Source organism: Temnothorax curvispinosus, unplaced genomic scaffold, assembly GCF_003070985.1.
Source record: "Temnothorax curvispinosus isolate PA1 unplaced genomic scaffold, ASM307098v1 QBEX01007752.1, whole genome shotgun sequence".
In the NCBI taxonomy this organism is placed as follows: domain Eukaryota; kingdom Metazoa; phylum Arthropoda; class Insecta; order Hymenoptera; family Formicidae; genus Temnothorax; species Temnothorax curvispinosus.
In genome coordinates, this window is record NW_020217532.1 from 40,339 (window position 1) to 62,047 (window position 21,709).

Here is a 21,709-nt window from a genome sequence, read left to right on the forward strand (position 1 = left end):
AGCGGCGTAATGTAAATTGACGGATTCAGGATTCTCAATTAAAACCGAAGTGAACAATTTACCTATTCTTTGAAAACCTGATTACCTGTTTTATAAAATTTTAATTCGTTGCTCTACAAATAACGGTTTAATTAAATTCGCAATAATTATTGCTGTATATATTGAGAATACCTAGATTTATATAGTCAATGTTATTCAATTAACGAATATAAGAGAAGCGAGCTAATTGAGAGCCAGACGCGCTAAAACGGGTAAATGATGCGCGAAAGTTCCTTAAATTTTAGAATAACGCCTAATAATTCCGTGTATTACGCATATTTTCCAACCTTAGTAAGCTGCGCGCCGACTAAATTGTCGCCTTTTTCGGCTCTCAATTAGCCCACTTCTCTTATATTCATAGGATTTCCAACGGAGAGCCTATATATCCAATTTATATTCAATTAAGTTGTCTCAAAAATTTAAAACGGTTCCAAGCGAAAACAAGCTATTTCTGGACTTATCGCTCGTTGAAGCGACGGTATCCAAAATAGTAAGTGCAATTTCAACGAACGTAATCATTAAAAACCACAGGAACGTCGGGACCGAGAATGAATGGCGGTGTGTGTAGGTAGGGAAATCTGACGTCGCGTCGTTGTCGTCGCGTGTGTTTGTGCGAAGTGAGCTGGTAATGAAAAGAACTCTAAACTCCGTCTACGCGACTCTCCCGTTCCCAATACTCGGCGGCTTCGAGAAAACGTAGCGGCCTCCTCCATCCCTCTTTTCTCCTACCGTCCTCTTACCGCCATTCGACTCGCCCGCTTGTTTTAATCACGGCGCCGCACAGAGTATGCCATTGTCTTCGCAGTATCGGTTTTGATGGAGGTATCTTTGAGAGAGAGAGAAAGAGAAAGAGCGGGGTACGGCCGGCATCGTCCCGTTGCCAGGTCCGGCGAAAGCAGATTGCGGAAAAATCCGGCTGGGAAAACGGCCCGCTCATCGCCGCCTTGGTCGCACCTGTTCTCTCCTTGTCTCGGTATAATCTCGGCCGGATCGGGGATTATTAAATTACAGCGCCTTTTTCGGCGAAATTGTTATGAATGTCATTGTAGCCGAACAACGTGCGCGGTCGTGTCTTTGTTCCGAATGCCGCGTTTTCTCTCCCTAGCGAAATTGCGTCGAAGAATCGCGTTTGACAAAGCTGATGTTGTTTATAATAAAAGAATTTTGACGAAAACCTTTGTGCCAGAGAGAGAAAAAAATGGAACAAAGGCAGGGAGATCTTTTAGGACGTGTTTTTGTATAGGACAAGTGCATTAAACTTCTGTTGCTTAAACCGAGGGAAAAATCTGCGCGTTACAACGTAAATAACCATCGTAACGAGTGGATCCCGCCTTTGTCATTCTCATTTAGCAGAGATTTAGCGAATGCAAGTTTTTCTCGTTCTATTTTATGACGTTTTTAAAAATTGTAAGCATACTTTCACACTTGCATTATTCACTGCATTTTTTTCTCTGACACATATATATACTTAAACAGCAATCGCGATACTTTTCTTTATATTGAGATTCTCCATGCGACGTTGAGATTTTCACGAAGAGAATCTTCCGTCTCCCTCCGCGCCGGTAGTTTAGTTTTGTCATAGCCACGTCTTGAATTAGGAGATCCTTTGTAAGATTATACGTCCAAGTTTTGCGCGTAAACTCTTACCATCAGTATTCTGCCCTTCTCCAACTTGGGGTAATTGCCTCGGGATCCTGTTACAGTGAATTACGAGCGACAGGTTTAGAAATCGAACGATCGACTGTAAATAAACAGCGAGAACCCTGTAGAGACAGAAATTTCTCTTTAACGGGATTGATTACGATACTACGTCGTGTTATCTGGCGTGAAAAAAGAGAATGAGAAAATCTCTTTTATGTACGCAAATAGAGAAAAATATATAATGTTTCTCTCTTAATCTCTCTCTCTGTCTCTCTTTTCCTTTCTCTATAGAATCTATGTTACACTTTACTAATTCTCTAATTTTTGGCAATCTTTTGTCATAAAAGATTTTGTTTCGGGATTGAATAAAGTCTATCTGTTTCTTTATCTTGATGCGTTTATACGATTTTCAAATTGTTTTGTTTTCTTAGCTTGATATTAAATGATCGCATTGTTGTTTTCCTTCTTTCGACTAGTAATGACTCTTCAATGAAACTTTTATTCGGGCCATGTACAAACGGACGCAGTCAACGTATAGAAAACGGTTCTACTTATTGCACCGCAAAATACGCACGTATTATAGCTTACTAGGGAGAGCGGGAGAGAAAGGGGACGAAAAGCGGAGAAGCCGGATAAAAGGGGAAAGAATGAGACACGAGAGGAACATCAGGACTGGCGGGCGACCGAAGCGATCGTGTTTCGTGGGAACTTGCAAAACGTTTCGTTCCACCGCGGGGCCGTACCAACCGAATTGGTTTGTAATTCCATTTTATCAGCGACCAAGTGCGGCAAGAGACGGGGTTGCGAGGGGTGTTGGAATGTGAATACAGGGGAGTTGCTGCGTAGAGTCGTGCGAGAAAGTGCATTTGCCCCTGTCCAGATGGGGAGCTATCGGATTTGAGTGTTTAACCTAATGGAATAGCATTCCGCGACGCGCTCGCTCGGTCGCTCGCTGTCGGATATTAATAATACGTGCATAATCTTGTTAATGCGCCGTAGAACAGGAATTAGTTGCGCCAATACGGATCATTTTGACAGAAATGATATTATTTAATACCTGCACTATATATATTATTCGATGTCTATGAAAGCAGCTTGTTAGATACGATATTTGCGGGCGATCTGTCGATCGCTGACTAAATTTCTGCATAAAAAAGTCTAATAGGGGTTCTGCTCTCGTTAAAATTTTTTCGTTACGTAGAAATGTTGCTTTTCGGGCTATCTATTATTAAAATAATATAGAAAATATAAATATAAGTAATTTTCGGTGATTATATTACCTACATTTATCTCAGCCTCCTAGTCTTGCTAGATTGATGCGAACATCGTCCGACGTTTACTTAAATTCAACATAAGGACGAGAAGATTCATATATCTTTTCAAAAATCGAACTGGTCGGAATACAGTGTTTCTTCTACACAAATCTGCTTTCACCAGTGAAATTTTCTTTCTCGACCATTAACCAGGGCTAGCAGGGCGATGCGAGGGATATCGAGTCGTGAGATATGAAGGGCCGCCCTTAAGGACAGTGCAGGACACGGCGCGATCGCGAATGGTGGCTGCACGGGAAAGGGAAGGGGGTAAAGGGGTGCGAAAGGAGCCGGCGGATCCGGCGCGAAAGGAAAGGAGGGAGAGGACAAGTAATTTCCTTGGCGGAGGCGTGAGGAGCATGCCGAAGGGGCGGCGGGGCATCCCGTGCGCGAGAGGGTGGTCCAAACTAAACTAAATAATATTGATGGCCAACGGAAATTGAAAGCCGTTAAGGTCTTCAGCGTTGCGGTGCGAAACGGGCGCTGCTGCATAAATAAGACGGCGCGCATTAGGATTAGACCAGTGTCTCTCAACTGGTCCGCTAAACTCCGGGACTGCCACGGAACCGCGTTACCGTAATGTCACGCGCGATCCCGCAGAATTTATCATTTCCCCCCGCCCCCTCCATCCCAGTTCGTTCACCGGCGTCCGTCGTCGCAGCCCCGCTCGCCGTAAACGGCGCATCTGCCGATAATATCGGAACGTTTGTTTCGCGATTTTCCCCAAGTGATATTACCTCAATTTCCTTCGTTAGAAATGTATCGAGCGTTGCCGTGATTAATTGGGAGGTTCGGCTGTGTAAATAGTATTAGTATACGCGTGAAATTATTACGCGGGGATTAAACGATCCTGCGGAAATGCGAAACGCTTTCGCGCGTAAAATAAGTTAAATTGCAACACTTTCAAATTAGTGAGTATTAATCGCGTACGAAAATTGTATAAAGCGCGACATATTATTTTTCTTCCTTCAAAAGTATTTTGCGTTTTGTCCGACTTGTGGTTTTCATCTATGTCTCTTCCGCTTGTCATAGGGTTAATCCCATCAACAGATAAACAGACTAAAAGATAAAATTATCATTAATTGTATGAACTGTATGCACACAACTAGAAACCTCGGTCCTCGTTTAGAGCGGTCGGTCGATCATCGCAGAGCGGCCGTGAAGGGACTTTTTCGTGCGGCGCTGTGCGCGGGAGACACCGAAAGTTGGCCGGAACAAGTCCCGAATCGTTGGCTCATGCAAATTCGACGTAGACGTATAGCGCAAATGCTGAAAAATGGCCGGCTTAAAATATGCGAGAGTGTACCGTCCGCGATAGGTGGAACTCGACCGCGCAACACGCGTAATAAGACCTCCCCGCGATGTTTCAACGGTTTCCCACTTTTCCCCCCATTTTCCCTTCATCCTTCTTAGGGTCGAGCGAGGCTTTTCGCCCTTCGCTCCCGCCGCCGCGTGGCTGGGACCGAGGCGGAAGAGGGGTTCGCGGTAATATATTTTTCCTTCACTTACGTATATTTTTAATACTGTCCCCCCGGCGTGATTTACGCAAGCCGGGGAAACTGATGGCAATGCGTTTAACCTTGGCTTACCGCTCGGAAGAGCGATATATATTTCGTCGGCGAATTTTTTAACGTATATAGAACATTTCCCGCTAGTTTCGTAGTATATCTTTGAGATGATAGAGCGCATCGTAAGTCGCTGTTTCTCGAAAATAAATACATTCATAGTAAAATGTATAAATAGCATAATAATCTCTGCGCACAAACGATATTCCACGAATTAAGCGTTAATGTGAATGAAACAGATACTTGTAATCTTAACAACACGCGTGTGACTACCGCTATCTATTAAAATCAGCGGAATGGTACTCGTTATCCTAATTGCACGTCACAGCCGCTGCTTCACAATACACTCGCGGTAATCAATTCAGTAATTAACTCGCCCTCAAAGAGGAGCCCCATACGCGCGATACTGATCACTACTCGCCGAGGTCTAGTCTCTTCTCTAGTACCCCCGGGTACCCCCCCATAACAACGTGACTTCGCGGCGATGCCACTACGTGCGGCCCCGGCACTCCCGGCAGCCAAAGGGATCGCACAATCAGTCATTCGAGATATCGTTTCGCCGCGCGCGCGTGGCTGAAAAGGGAGAAATCTCACCTTGGCTTCATTATCTCGACAATGGTCCCGGGTCCGCGGTCCAAAGCACAGAGTCCTTCCCCGCTCCGTCGTGCCCTTCTTCCCCAGCGCCGACTCGTATCACAGCGCTTTCTCCCTTTCAATCCCCACCTAAACCCGCCCGTTTTCTCGAGGCCGAAAACCATATACGTCTCTCGATGCCGCTTGCATCCCGCTATGGCCCCCCTTCCTCCCGTCTTTCTCCCGTCATCCCCAACGAACGGCCGATGCACGGTATAATAGCGGCGAAGCCGTGCCATAAAGCGGTACCCCCTCATCATAAAAGCCTCTTCAATCCGCGAACGAGGAGGAAAAGAAGACTCGAGATGAGAATACCGCCCGTTCTACCTAACTTTCCCCTCCTCCTCCTCCTCACCTTCCACCCTGGTAGTTCCACACTCATTCCGGCTTCGTGGACTCTCTTTTCAGTCCCGGACTCCTCCCTACCTACTCTGTTGGGAGGTGGCGGTCGAGGAAGGCCGCGAAAGCTGAGCGCGAAACGGGTAGACGCAAGTTGAAAACAGACGGAGGCGAGTGCGGGGCAGTGCGGGACGATGGATAAAAAAGAAAGACGATGGGGAAACACAAGGGAATTCTTGATCTTTTAGCGGGCTGACGCTTTTAATTCACGAGGCGGGCGTCTCTCTTAATTGTGCCCCGCTATTTGGCGACTTCTCGCCGACTGTGCCGAGTAACGTCGTTTGTACGTGCCGGGGCGCGCACTTTTTTCTGCCCCCCCCCCTCCCATCTCGTGCCCCGGCTTCCTGTGTCGTCGCCGGCCATCATCGGTTCTCCTTGCAATCGCGTTTCTTTTTATATCGTGCGAGATTATATATGCGCTTAAATAATCCGGCGACTATTTCGAAATTAAACAAAAATTGTCAATTTATATGTCACTATTCACTTGCTTAAGTAACTAACTTATGCATATGTTTATGTTAACTAACGTTTCGTTTTTTTATACACATACATATTAGAATTTAAAACTTGCCGAACAATCTCGTGCTCCTAATATCCAAACTTTTATATAATCTTTATATATTGCAGGAAATAACCCACCGAATTGGATATTATGAAATAATTTAAAACGATTTATAAAAGGTCTTGAAACATAGCGTGATCTCTTTTACTAATTTGCAAACTGGTGATAATTCTCTTGTTACAGATTTAAAGTCAAAATCTCTTTTATTATATCTCTATTTGTAAAAACACACGTATTTTTTATTTCTCTTTCACTCTATCTTTTTTTCTCATTCGGTTTTTCATTCGTACACATTTCTATTTGTTCGCTTACTCGCTTATTCATTCGCATAATAGTTGCTTTCCATTTACATCAAAATTCAGATAATTCTCACTTGTGACGTCATAACTCAGTTGAATGCACGTTCTTTTTGCATGCTGGCAAGTGAGATTCAACTGAGTTTTTATCCACAATCGAGACCATGTGCTTTAATAAATCTGATAGATTCACTGCTCACATTAAAAATGAGGCTATGAACCTGTATTATTATGCGATAGCTTTGTCACCAAAATAAGCAGGTAAATACAAAATGGCATATCTTACCTGAGTATAAAATACTCACATAACTGAGTGACTCAGCTCACTTGAGTGTAAATGGAAAGCAACTAATAAATTTTTATTATATAGTACCACAAATTCATAAGTACGAAAGAGTATATATGAGCTCATGAGATTATAATCTAAAAAAAAAAAAGAATGACGAGAGGCGAAGCAAAACTTTAATATCGATCGTTGCGAAGAATGCAAAATATTTAAATAAAAGCAAAGGTAAGCGCTTTCTTCTGACGTTATACGCGCTTAGAAGGGAGAAAAAATAAATTTTCACGACGAAGGCGAGGCATAATAAAAGGCACGGCGGAGGAGATAAATTCACATCGACGACATCGGCATCTCGCGAAATGGCGGCATCTCGGTATGGATAACCCGCTTGCGTGTGAATGCCGCAACCTTGTCGTTTTCAGTCGGCACTGTAAAATATCCTGAGAGAAATATACGTGTAAGGGAAAACGAATGGGCAGAACGGGGGATTGGAGGACGGAAGGGCGCGCGCCATAGATAGGAAGCCCTCTTACGAGCGGCTTATGTTTCAATTTGTTCGGTCGCGAATAAAATCGTGTTTTACGAGGCGTCAAAATGCCACAATCCACCGGCGTCCCTTGGGTGAGCAACCGTCTCTTCGCTAATCGACTTACTCCTGACATATTCGCGAATAGCAATCCTTGTTTCAGTTTCTCCGTAGAAGAGGTACATATATTTTTCCATGTGTAAAATTCTTTCTGTTTTTATGACAAAGAGAAATAATATAATTTTTGTTTGACATTGCATTTTTACTGAAATAAAGTAAAATTAAAGTGTTGATTGGAGGACAAGATTACATTGTCTATTTACGTCTTTTAATTGATCAAAACTCTTTAAATCTTAATATTTAATCATTATTACGACGATCAAGTATAATTAAGCTGAAAAAATGCCACAAATTATGCAGCATCGAGTGCGAGACGGTCGTATATAGCAATCGGAATCGAAAGAAACTGCGGTGCGTAGACGCGCAATCGTCGCCGAAAAATGTCGAAAGTCGTCCTCCAACGACGAAGACATCCGGCGATCGACACAAAATACTTCCGTTCCCCGATGCGGTACGTCTGGTCTCGTCGAATCTACCCTCCGTCGTATCCCGCTGCCGTTTCTTCTACCCTCTTCCCGGCTTGGATGCAGACATCACAAATCCTGAAGGAAACAGTCAGTCAGTCAGTCCGTCTGAAGAATCGTCGTGCTCTTTTCCCATTCGTATTTCTCCTCCACTTTTCCCTTTCTTTACGAGAGATAAAGAATCGATAGAAGCCTGGATTCAATGAGAGTCGGGAAGGAGGAGAGAAAGAGAGAGAGAGAGAGGAGGCGCAATGAAGACAGACGGACAGACGAGCTCGCACGAAGAAAGAAAAAGGGAGAAAGGAGGGAAGGAAGTGTATATAGCCGGTCGATTCTACATTTTGCAATTCCAATCCCTCGTGCCGCAACGCTGTATTGTCTCGATTGCGGCGAACGGTAGAAACGTTTCGTCGCGATCTATCCGTTTCATCGCTTTGACGTCGCCATCGAATTGCGATTAATCGCGCGCTGTTTGCGTTTTGCAGTTAATCGGTTGGCGTTTTGTGCGTGTGCGTGCGTGTGCGTGTTCCGACGAGCGAGCCTGTAACTCACAGACTTGTAATTGACGGGCTTGTAATCGAAAAGTTGAGGTATGAGGGCGTGTAACTATCGGAACTATCATATCGTGGAAATGAAGAGGAAAAGTTATCCACTAAAATGATTCGATAAGCGATAAACGTTCAATGTAATATTAGCGAATGTTGTAAAATACAATTAAGATGCTAGCCAAGCATCGTAACTATATCGATGTGAGACGGACATCGAGCTCTCAATTATATTTCTGGAGCGATTCTCGTTCGAAATAGAAAGTCATCTCTTTATTACTCATCTCACAAACCTCGAAAGATAAACTGCCAATTTCGCAAAAAAATGTTTCGTGAAAAAAAAAAAAAAGATTTATGCAGTTCGATTATTGTCGTACTTTTCCATGCATATTGCTTCATTATAGTTTCCTAAAATTACATCGCGGAAGCGCTATTAATCTTGCTGATGTATCTCGCAATATAATCCCACGTGCAAGACAGTCGTATCGGTAATTAGTGCCGATTCATTTGTCAAAGCAACGGACCGGATCGTTTTCGATTTAATTCCGATGGCGCTTTCGCAGAGTTCCAAGAAAATTGCTTCGATCCCTCGGAAGATTCTTAAACGGTGAGGGTTAAACCACCGTAGTGGTAAGCAATCGTAGCTGCTAGGCGCTTCATCAGCCAAATATATAAGGTTTTACATGCTTTGGGCTCAGCATTGAGACGTTTCGCAATTAAAAAACGATTATAATAAAATTTCGCTTGATCTGAATAGTATGGAAGTAGCAACTGAGGGAAAAATGTTTCGTATTTTCCACTGTAATTGCATAGTAAAATAATCGTGATTGAGGTTTTTAAAATAACTTTATATCATAACCTTATTCATAGATTTTTCGAATTATGATCATTTTCATCATATTTATAATAGTATATTTATAGACTTACTATGCATAAATCACAGAGGTTACAGAGTATAAAACCATGTATATGGTTGAATGAATGTATGTTAAAGCTATGACAACACAATAATAATGTAGTATTGAGTCAGCTATAATTTGCATTGTTAAAATAATTACAAAAATGCAGTTGGCACCGAAAATAATTAAAAATTATATTGAAACTGCTGCAACGATTTTTTTCTCTCAGTGTAGAATAACAGTGAACATATCATTGAAATAATCATTGCGAGACCAGGAAAATGTGTAACTGAAACGTTTGATCAGAAAATATACGCTTGCTTAGATTTTATGAATGTGCCTCGTACGATTTTTTACAATCGAGAGACAAGATCAGGATTGCGTCAGGTAAGAGCATAATTTAGCACGATTGTGCACGTATTTCATAGTCGCGAGTGTACGCGCGTGATTCCGAGTAGCATTAAAATAATCATTAACTAGGTCGGAAACACACAATGCTCGTCAGTTACAATTCGCGGAATTGTTCCGCGACGTGTCACGCGGCCGACCTCACGTCAAACGTTTACGAACCCACCGTTTTTCTTGTGCCCCAGGTTCGCACCGTTGGATCTGGGTTAGCTTATCTTGAATTAGCATATTTCCACTTTCTCGACTCGCAGGTTTTCCCCATGAGATTACGGAAGAAATAAGTGTTTTGCAAAGTAGGCATGAAAAGTATGAAAAGTAGTGGAACTATGCGCGAAACATCCCTGGCACTTATATTATCTACATTTTGCGCATCTCATTTGCGTTTTATACAATTGCAAGCAGCAATGCGCGTTGCGTTTTCCATTCGCGGAAAGTTTCCCGCGTAAAACGACCAATGGATAAAGTGAAGCGTGCTCTATTACGTCGGGATAATTGGAAAAGGCGGAAAGTGTCCAACAGTTGAAGTTTGAGAGAACATAAGAAAACCTGGGTCTCATTCCACGATCGTTGTACCATAAACGATTAATGATGAGAAACGAGAATCAACTTTCCAAAGGAGAGAATCGCTGCTCTTTTTGACCCGGGTTACCGACGCGATATCGATCGCCCGCTCGAACGGTAGAGAGGGACCAATTAAGGACACTATCCGTTTCCACAGCTGCGAGCTGAGATACTCCCGCGTTTACTTCATGAAATACTTCTTTAACCCTCGCACAGGCGCTGTGTCCCGGCGCCAAACACTTGTCGCTTCATGATTCAGGAGCGATCCGGAAGAAGGGAAAGAAGCGTCGGAAGAAGAGGCGACGCGGTGGCGTCGGTGGGAGAAGAAGAGGGAGTGGAACGCCGACGAGAGACTGAAGACAAAGAGGGAAGAGCGATGGTTCGCCGCGCGAAGAGAGATACGAGGGATGAAAGGAGCGAACGAGAGAGAGCGAGAGGGAAAGGGAAGAAGCGTATTCCGAAGTGTGGAATGAGACGGAGGGCGACGCGACCAGAGGGCGCGAGCAGGGGATGAGGAGGGATGAGGAAGGCGTCGGTGCATGCGCAAGAATTTCACACGTGAGCCCGCGAATCCGCGAGAGAGGTTCGCCTCGAGCGCGAGATTTCCTGCCGCTTCAGTGTCGTGCGCGATTCCGTACGCGGCGCTTGGCGAGGTGACAACTGTGCCGGGGAGCACGACTCGCGCCACGCACTCGCCGACAGATATCGGTGACAGATCGCACCGTGCGGCGATCGGGTACACTTCGGTTCGGGAAAATCGCGAGACTCCGCTCGCGGGTCTCTGGCCATGATCGAACCCGGCGATCGGTCTCGCGACAGGAAAGCGCGATCCAGCGACGATCGAGCGGAAGATCGAATTACGAACGAACGCGAGGAGCATCGAGGCGATTGATCGTGGAAAGCTCGATTAGCATACATATTAGATAGAAACGTCGCCCGGTATGCCTCGATAATCGTTTCGTACGGAACACCGCGGTCGGCGACTCGCGTCAAAATGACGCGGGTGTAATAGAAGCCGTTTGGCAACCGGGAGAGGATTAATCTTCGGGCCAGAACTAAAACCCCCGAGGTCCCACCGGTAGACAGGTGGCTTGTCAGTCAGTCCCGCCGCGAAATAGGAGCTCGTGCCGCGATAGAGCCACGCGATAGTAAATCACAAGGTGGCGGGATTTCGCGCGGCTGTCAGGCGGAAACGCCGCTCCGTTCCGCTTCGCTCCGCACCGACTGACAACACCCTCTTCAGCACGTCACGCGGCCGACGCGAGTTTTTACGAAACGCGCCAAGACGACGACGACGACGACTGCGCAAGGATTCGCAGCCGCGCTGCCACACCGCCGTTATCTTTACCGTCGTCATCATTTCCGAAACCATCGGAGTCAACCACTCCGCCGACTTATGCCCCGCGTAATTCTCGGTTGCCGTAAATAACGCCACGCACTTTGGCGAGTAACGGCTGGCGAGGCCGGGCCCTCGCGGTCCCCGGGTCGCGTGTACGTGTGTGCTACCACGGTGGAATCCCGCTCGTAATGACTCGTAATTGCGCGGAGGAGGAGTCGACGTCGTGCTGGAACGATTTAAGGGACACCTAGCAGCGCCACCCACACCCTCCGTTTATAATGATTAGGTGCACGCGACTACGGGGATTACCTGGTTGAGGTGGAGGACCCCGGTGTGAAGGTGCTCCGAGACGCGAGGGTGGACGGAGACGCGGAGAGGCTAATGTGAGAGGCTGAAATCTGAATACGACGGTGGTTTTGATCGCGACCCCCCGACAAACTTCGTCCCTGGTACCTCTCGACCAAACGATCCAAAAGGGGCCGATCGTTAGCACGCTCGGGCGCGGATCGTCGGACGTTTTCGACGGCACTACTCGATCGTTGGAAAGATTCAATTTGGAAGGTGAGGCCAATTTCGCGATTATCATCTATTTTCGTCCCCCTTTTTTCCCCTCCTTTCGCCCAAACGTGATTATCCCCCGCCTCTGTTCCACTTCCTTTTTTCCCCTCCTACACGTCTCGTTTGTTCCGACAGCCCGAAATCGATAGGATAATGGCGACACACTAGGGTAAATATGACGTCGGAATATATCTAAATGCGATGTCCTGATAAAACGCTTATGTAATCATTTAATATATTATTAACCGCTTGGTTTTTAATTTATTAAATTTCTCTCGGATAAAATAAAAATTCGCGACACCGAAAACTCACGAAATAATTACGAGCGTGTTTTATATATCGTCGCAAGATATCGAAGTGTCAGATTTATTCCAATATTATGGCTATCCTCTTTATTTCTGCTTTTTTACGAGTTCCAATTTTCATGCAGATAACGATATCGAACGACGATCTCTATGTTTGGATAAAAACGCGAGCGATCGATGTAACGTTTGCTTTTTGATAATTCAACTCGGGCGGAATTACTCCCGGCTTCGATCCGCACCGTTTCGGCCCCCGCCATTCTTTCGTCTGTCCCGCGTGTTCGTGCGGGATGCGGTCGCGCATCATTCCTCTTAATGTTCGCCGACGATCCGTAAATCCCGCTGAAAAACGCAGCACTCTCGGCTCCTCGCGTTTTCTTCTTCGTTCCGGTACTCGGCGCTCCATCTCCCCATCTCCCTCCCCCCCGCGAACTTTACCGACGTACGTGTGGCTCACTCGGGGGGTTTTCATCTCGACGGTCTAACGAGCTCGATTACGCTCATCGGATTTCATTCGCGGCGGCGGTGACGACGCTGGATCGTCGTCGCCGGTCGATCCCACCTTGGGCTAAAAGTAAGAGGGATAGAGGGGAAAAGGAGGACGCCGACGGTTTTCCGAGAGGAGATAATGAAATTTTTAAGAAACCAGCGGCACGGTGGGAACGTCCCTGGAAATTGTTAACTCGGAACGCGGACTCACGTACGCTGAAATTAAGTAATGAGATGCAATTTTCACTTCCGCTCTTCGACATTCCCTTTATTCATTACCCTTTGTCCGTTTATTTTAATCAGACGTAAAATAAACACGACTTTGTGCATTATTGATTGCGCGGGAGAGGTAATATTAAAATCACGATAATATTAAAATCTAAGCCGTTGCCAGCTGCCGATGAATACCGCGGCGTGGAAAAGCTTGGATTAATAAGAATCTTCCCCGGAGGAGTACATTCGACACGAAAGCCACGTTTTCAGCGTACTTCGCGGCTGCATTCATCCTCCAGCTGACGGGCTTCATTACCCTCATTGAATTTCGCTGAAAGTCGCTATCTCGCGCGAGTAGTCGAAATCCGCTCGACGAAATATATAAAAAAAAAACCCCCCGCGTTCCTTCTTGCGCGAGCCGCGGCGCATTTTAATCAAAATCGCTGCACTTGGACAAATAAGTTTTGCGCCTTCGAGCCTTCTATCAAGTAAAGGTAGGGAACATTGTTTTCGAAGAACAAACAAGTTACCCGCGTCTCGCTATAAAAATACACGTAGCGACTTTTACAATAGTTTAAGCGTACGGAATTACTACGAAATATATTACATTATATTGCTGGCGGAAAGGGAATTCACCCTGGCGCCATTACGAAGTTTGCCTCGATTTCGACGAATGTCCCCGCTTCCGAAGCTCGACGACCCTTGTAATGCGTCTGGCTTTTAGGGCGTAATGGACACGTCACCAACGTTAAGCATCGGCGGTTCGAGGGCCAGGGCGGCCCTTTTGACCACCAGCGGCACCGGAACCGGCAGCACCGACAGACGGGTCGTCTTTTTAGCAAGTCAACCCTCGGTCGGCAGCAGTCACGAGACCAAGACCTGGCCTCACCATTGGTCGCCGCACACGGTATGTAGTTCATCAGCGAAAGCCTTACAGCACGGTCAAGTGACTTATCGATAAGGGTTTCAAATTGACGCCTGAATTCTGGAAGATTAACGAAGGAATATACGCGCGACCTACATTCTCGTTCATTCTTTGAAGAGTTCACTCTTGAATTGTCGGCAATTAACTATTACCTCAACACATATATAATTTTTTATGTGGAGTGCATATTTTTAGTTTTTTTTTTAAACTATATTATTTAATCCGTTCGTAATATCTTTCTAGCAAAGTTTATAATAATATTATACTTTCCATATTTATAATTCATACGTTAAACGTTTCGATTTTCGCGAAGGTTTGTTTAATTCGCGCAAAATGGACTGACGATTTTTTAGCTTTTTAATCGCGCTATTCAATTTTGCACGCTTCAATTGTAATCTCGATGTCGTGTCGATGTCGGCGATGAGATTTGCCACTCTTTTGCCGTCGATATTCCCCGGTTACTGTTTGCCCCTTTTACGAGGTGCAATCGTTGGATGCAACAACAAGTAATGCGCTAATGAAGCAATCAGAGGACATACGGAGATTTAATTACAGTGGAAGTTCGCGTTGCGAGCTAGCCGCTACTGAAATTACTTCGCGTCGTGAATAACGGGGAATCGATTCGCGCGAGCTGTACGCGACTTTTACGACACGCGGAATTATGCCGCGACGCGCGTCGATACGGTGCAATCGAAATTAAAATGGCCTGGCCTATCGATGCCACGCTCCGGGACCGACATAAGCTTCGCATCATGCTGACGCACGGAAATACCTATGCCGCCGCGACGGGCATATTCGCACGGCGACAGGTGATGATTCTCGAAATAATTAATGCATGGAGATTGACGAAGCCGCGAAATAAATAGTATACGAAATCGAGCTGCCGATAATCAACCTGCCGTCCAGTCGAGACGGAATTCGACCCAAAATTAGTGAATTAATTAGGCAGGAGAAGAGAAAAGAAAATGTAGGTATAAAGATTTGGTTTGCGGGAAAAAATATCTCTTTCCAACTTTCTTTTCCAAGCAATCAATTCGCAGATTTAAATCGCAGTTTCATCGGCTTGTGAATGTAAAAAAAATCGATATCTACTCGAAATTAGTTCTACTGACTATGCAGGAGTATTACAAAATTTGAAAATAATAGAAACTGTGCCACGACTGGCATAGCCAGTATCAACCTATTTTACTCTACTGATGCTCTATCGTATTTCTTGGGACAGCAGATTTATGACCCGGGGAAAAAAACAGCCCTAACGAGAACGAGTTGAACTGAGTCAGATCGGCGCGAAAATGAATCGGCCAGATTTAATTCCGTTGCACTGAGCGCCATTGACCGTTATCACCCGTGTCGGCCGCGGCCTGACGACGATACGGGCTCGTTTTGGCATTGTGATTCTCCCTTTTGGTGGGAGACACGCGAGACTTGCTCTCTACCCCCCCCCCTTTCTTCCTCATTGCGCGGAGCGGGCAACGCACATTCGGAATTCAGAATTCCGCTCGTCACCCGCACGTATTCGCGGCTGCGTGCGCGTGCAATCCATATATGCGGGATATATGGCGGATTGTATGGGCCGGGGATGGGATACTGTAAAGGAGAAGGGACCGGGCGCGGATGAACGGGGCCCCGGAGGGCGTCGGGTGATATTTCGGAGGAGTTCGGTACACGCGGATAGCACCGGTTATTAATTTAACGGCGATGGATACAGGCTTGAGAGACTACCATTTTAGTACGACTCCGTGTACGGCCATTGGCACATATACCATACGTGAGTGCATATGCGTGAGCGTGATCCGGCGCGGATATTACTGAAACGACTTTCGGGTAATTTGCAGCGAATTTCTCTCTTCGGCTTCTCTTTCCGCGATACGTCAACACTCGGCTACCGCGAGCGGGCGGGCGTACTGAAAATAGCATTACGACTATCTTCCTAGTCGCTCGGCATTGGAGGTTTAAATATTTCATGACGTAGCTCGGACGACTCGAAACGATTTTCGATACGGGAGCTCCGTTACGACACCGTGATTAATTACGAGACGCGAGCCGCTATTGGCTCCGCGACTCCTGAAAATTTATATACCCACTAGAGTATAGACATATCTATCAGATTCGGCCGATCACTTCCCGGCATGCCTGGTGAGTCCAATCTTGGTTTTATTATCCATTACGTTTCAGTTTCACCGATGCTAATTAGCCAGCAGTAATTTGATTCCCGACTGAAGCTCGAACCTTCTCTCGTCCTTTGTTCTCTGTAATCCATATGAAAACGAATAGTTAACTGATTGGCTAAAATAAATAAAAATTTGCAAATATGAGAAATATATGCATTGGACATGCGTTATGCGCGAGAATGAATGGAATTGTGGGCACTCGAAAAGCGCGATCTGTCCGAACGTCCGTTCTGCAAGTGTTAACGAAGGATAAGAGGGCCGTGTGGAACCCCCTCCCTCCCGCTCGAGGTAAATGGCGCTTTGAGGGCGGCTGCGAGCTCTCCGGAGAGGTGGAAAAGTTCCGTCGGACGAATCCCGAACGCTCGCCGCTCGCCGTGGTTCCCAGATGGCAATTTGATATTCGCGGAAAATGCGGGGCTATACGGGCGCCAGGAAGGATCTCGTTACGCTTTTCACGATGTACGTCATCAGAGGTCAATCTTGGCCGTGCGTGTAGCTTTATGGAGCCTCTCCCCCGTTCTCCCCCCTCACCCCGTTTTCCCCACCGTTTTAACTCCGGGACCGCGCGCGCGGTTATAGGGCGCCGCATCGCCGGCAAAACCCCCCTGCTTAACCCCCCGGCGGGGGTTGGGGCATTTGCATAGTTATTCAGCCGCACCGGATGAAAGTCGTTACGGTCTTCGAGAATTTCACCGTCGAAATTATCGACCACCGGTGGCGATTGCGCCTTTCATTCGCGCCCCCGTGTTTCTGTGTCGCGGACGTAAAACGCGGTAAGTGGTCCGGGGCCATAAATCGACGGTTGATTCTAACCCTTTCAAATCCCGCCCGTGTCCGTATATTTATTAAGAGAGAAAGCTCCGGAGCTTTTATTCAGATACTTTTCATCCGGCGAAGATTTAATTTAAGAGTTTCAGGGGAAATTTTTAGATCTCGAATCCTACACTCGCGAGATCCGTACTTCATTATGCACAGGGATGAAATACAAGAATTCTCCCGTGGCTGTATATTTATTCGAGCCAATTTGCTTTTCATGTTTTAAATTATGTTAAATTATGACTCGCTCTTCTATTGATAATATTCGATTATTCGGAATAAATGTGGATTAACGGGGAATGAATGGATTACCCGTTCGGATTCGATCAATAATTCAAGCCAGAGCAAATTAAGAAGCACCCCCCCCCCTCGTTTCACGCATTAAGTCGGGAAACGTTAATGGCTCGTGCGTTGTCGCGGCGCCCGCCGGTTCTTCGTGGCGGTCGATAAATGGGCCAATCATACGTAATGGAGCTTAATTCGAGTGGTAATTCGGTAATTAGCGTTGAAATGCGCTCGGCGAAGAGCGCGATACCTTTTCGCGCGCAATTGCAGAAGGACGTAATCGATATGGGCCGTTTCGGCGCCGGCAATTGAGTATTATTTACCCCGTTACGTAAACACTTCCAAGGTAATCAAAGACAAATATTGTTTCCGCCGCGGTTAGCACCGCGGTGAAGCGTATCACGAAGTGAGATAGCCTCCTTCGCTAATTAGTAGTCTAACCGGCTAATTGTACGCGCAATTTATACCGGAGTTCCGCGTGCCGGAACTTCGGCACTATACTTTGAGAGACGACACCCCTTGTTCGCCGCGGGATTGTATTCGTCGCGTAATCTTCTTCGTCAGCTATCGAAAGCAAGCAAGGCTCGCTTGCTAGATAGAAATAAAAGTGATAATAATGATAACGATAACGTTGTAATATTGTTCGAATGTTGTAATGGCAATTTTCTAAAATAACGCAACTTTTTGGTAAAAGATAACAATTTTAAAATAATTTTTATTTTAAATGCAGACGCTAAATGTATATACGTTGTAATATTACTGCTGTAGAAGCTACATTATTCTTCTTGTTAACCGTCGCAGTAAGCGTCCCCCTCCCCCTCCCCCCGATCTCTCGCTCATAATCCGGAGAATTAGTCTCGCGTTATGACGGCGCTATTAGATCGACCGTTAAGCACCGTTCAACGACGTACTAACGTAGTTTCCCACGTTTCTACACAGCGCAGATTTACGCCCATCATCACGCGTCGCGATTTAAAGGAAGATTTAATAACACGCCGGCCCCGGCGCGTTCTCGTCGATCTTTGCCCGATCTCGGCATCTCATTTAATTTTCCAACCGATCGAAAATAATTTCCACTCCTCGAAAATAATTTCCTCCCTTCTCTTCCCTAACTTTTCCTCGTTTCCTCCTCTCCCCCTGCATCTACGGCGGTTGAAGGAGACGAGATACATCTTTTTTATCGCGAGCCGTCCGCGAAACGCGCCGATGAAAGTTCGAACAAAAATTTCGCGGTTTCCGGCCGGGCGCGCGGGCTCGGCCCGAAGTTTGCCCTGCACACTGCCGATTTCCCTGCCGCCGTAAATCAGGATTGCTCGATGACATTTTAGTGTGCGATGTTTTCTCCGACTCCCTCGATCTTTCTCTCTCCCTGTCTTCCCGTACCGCTGGGATTCCGTCCCTCGTATTCACCAATATTTTTTTCACCCTCGCCATCCCGCCGTCACTTTCTCGCTTACCGCGTACCTTCCGTCATTTTCTATATATCTTTTTCCTTCTCAGTCCATCTCTCATATCGGGGTCTGTCTCTCTCCGTTCCCTATATCTCTCCTTTTCTCTTTCGCCCAACAGAGACCCCGGAGACTTTTGCTCAAACTCCCCTTCGACGCCATTCGCACCTCCTATATTCACCCACGTCCATTCGTATTCCCGTGGCCTGCTATATCATGGCGTATCAACTGTTTTGTCAGTTTCCGGTACGAGCGCCGGATGAATGGGACTTCTTCTTGGTGCTTCTTCTACTACTTTGTGTGCCCGCGCCGTTGAAATTATCGGCCCGCCCCTGGCGGTCTCCCGTTGACGTATATAGCACCATCCCTGACGGGGGTGATATAAGAATAATAACACGGCTGCTCTCGTCATGCCGTATTTCGGATTTCGTAAAATGGTCGACGTTTATTTCATTGTTCCTTCTCTTTTGAACATCCATGAATATTTTGCATCAATCGTATTTCGTAAAACTTTGTTAACTCCTTGACTGCCACACGATTTTCCTCGAGTGATCCTAAAATACCTAAAACGAAAGATTCTCGAGAATTAATGAAAGTTCATGTAAAGGGATTTTTTGGTGCTCATGACGAATTTCATGTCAAAGTTAAAAAATGTTTTGTCATAAAAACGTTTAAACATTTTCTTTCAAATATGACTTCAAAGAAATCATGTTTAGCACACCCAAAAACTTCTAAATGTACCTTGTTTCTAGTCATTGATTCATTGTAAAACTTTAATGTGACAAAATATCTTATGACGAAAATATTCGAAAATTTCTATTTTTCTGACAGCTATATTTTTTTCAAGGCAACGTTTTGCAAATTGGATTAAAAAATCATGTTCAGCATACCCAAATCCCTCCAGTTACACTTTTCTTCTGTGATAAATATTTCACAGAAATCCTTATTAGGTCGGTAGACGACCTAATAAGGATTCAAAATAACGAGAACAAGTAAATTGAACTATAATAATTGTTAATTGACGATCCATGAAATTAATATGCTTTCCTGACGGTGTCTTATCTATCCAATAAACTGACGGATCATCTTCTTTCCTGTTCAAAACGCGAAATTAAATTCGTGCCCGGTGAAGAAAACACGCGAGCATATCGCGCGGTTAATTTGCCTTTTGAGAACAATGACGCTCGGGCAGCGACTTCTGGCCTTCTTTTCTATTCTTGTAGGATATCATGGATTATCGGGTACCTTCTTGCCGACTGACTGCCTGTCTTGGCACGAGCGGCGAATGTGCGCCTCTCAGCCATCGACTTGTAGACAATGTTAAGGCGACCGTGCCGTGTGGAAGTCCCGCGATCACGAAGGGCGTTGATGTATGGACGGCTATTTATTCGACTGCCGGCACGAACGAAATACCTTCCTGTCCTCCGTACAACGTCGCCTAAGTGGCGGGAGTGTACAAAGTTCGAGGCTGACGAGGAGACCGCGGGACAAGGGCGCTGAATTAGTGCCACTCGGCCGAGAGATTGATGATTTGCCAGATCGAGGCTGGTCTACGGGCCGCGAATGAAATCGGCATTCTCTGCGGCGATCGAATGTCGAGCGGATTGTCGAGGCTTTCAGAGCCGGAGCGGAGCGATTCGCAGCTATTTGATCGACGGCGGCGGCGTTGAGCTTTTCTAAGTTAGCGGCAAACGAAGGAAAAGCGCATTGCGGTTATAAAAATGCACTTAGCTTTATTATTCCTGTACATAAATCGATAAAAGGGAAAATCATAAAGGGAAACTTTGGCCGACTGTTTTTTAAAATTTTACCCGACATTACTGCGGAGTTCTGAATCCTAGCCTGAAGGCACGGAGAGCTCAAGATTCGCTCTGAATATTTCCGACGGTTACACGCCCTTGGGATTTTCCGCGGAGTCGTCGCGCGTTTTCGAAATTCATGACGGTGGAAGTCCGTGGAAACCTATTTTCGAAGTTCGAAGTCGTTCAAGAGATTCCCACAGATTATTTACGGAATAATTCAGGACGCCGTTGGAGATGGAATATAATTGAAAACGCTAAGCGCTATACTTTTTGAGCAAAAGAGACTTCGAAGAATCCTCTTTTGCGAAACTTAAAGTCCGCGCGCGCGTCTTCGCGGTTTTACATGTTAATTTTCGCCTCGAGCGCCTCGAGAACGATAATGTACCTCGATACACGAATTAATTCGGAAATGGTGGCTGGTTCGGAATGGCTGGTTCGCCGCTCGCGAAATTTCGCCGCTCGGATCGTCGACAAAAGCGACATTTCCTATCTCGCGCGTGTTCAAGCGCGACAGGTGGAGATGTGTGTGCGTGTGTGTGTGCGCGCGCGCGCGGTTAGACGAGAGAGAGGGGCACATTTCATTTACGTATTTATAAGAACGAGACACGCGTGTCGTCTCGTCTCGCCGCCCGTTCTCGGGAATGGGCTCCCTCCGAGGCTTCCTCATAGCCGCGTCTTGCCGCCGGAGGTACGTACCTCCGAGGGAAAACTCTCGAAATGGGATTCTTCGACAGCCGCCGAGAATACGCGGAACCGATGCTCGGACGGCAAGGTTGTAACCGCCGCGCTGCGCCGTCGGCGTCGGTAGAACGGCTTGGCTTTGACCCCCGTCTTCGTTTCCCTTACCCCGAAGCAAATTGAAAATGGGAATTGGTCCTTTGAAGTTCGCGCAACTACCCGTCCATAATCTCCTTAATAACCTTCTCTGTCTCTCTTCCTTTCTCTCTCTCTCCCCTCTTTCTCTTTATCTCTGTCCTTTTTCTTTTTCGGCGGTTCTTATTCTTCCTTCCGCACCCTCTCGTCCAGATTGCCACTTTAAGCTTTCTTATGCGCTGCAAGAGGGACGTGAAACGCGTTTCTCTTTATATATTCACTTTATAAACGCGCGTT

General features: G+C 46.0%; 1 protein-coding gene and 1 long non-coding RNA gene across 2 annotated transcripts in view; one reads left to right on the forward strand and one right to left on the reverse strand.

The window, feature by feature from the left end:
* The first annotated feature begins 10,881 nt into the window (after window positions 1-10,881).
* Window positions 10,882-21,709, forward strand: part of LOC112457396 (zeta-sarcoglycan) — a 192,515-nt gene continuing 181,687 nt past the window's right edge. The window contains exons 1-2 of the mRNA XM_025020416.1: window positions 10,882-12,151; window positions 13,877-14,059. Of these exons, the coding sequence (XP_024876184.1) occupies window positions 13,883-14,059 (177 nt within the window). The 5' untranslated portion in view covers window positions 10,882-12,151; window positions 13,877-13,882. The remainder of the gene's footprint in view (window positions 12,152-13,876; window positions 14,060-21,709) is intronic.
* The window catches only part of LOC112457397, a 111,010-nt gene continuing 105,236 nt past the window's right edge, over window positions 15,936-21,709 (reverse strand). The window contains exon 3 of the long non-coding RNA XR_003041099.1: window positions 15,936-16,326. This is a non-coding gene — a long non-coding RNA (uncharacterized LOC112457397). The remainder of the gene's footprint in view (window positions 16,327-21,709) is intronic.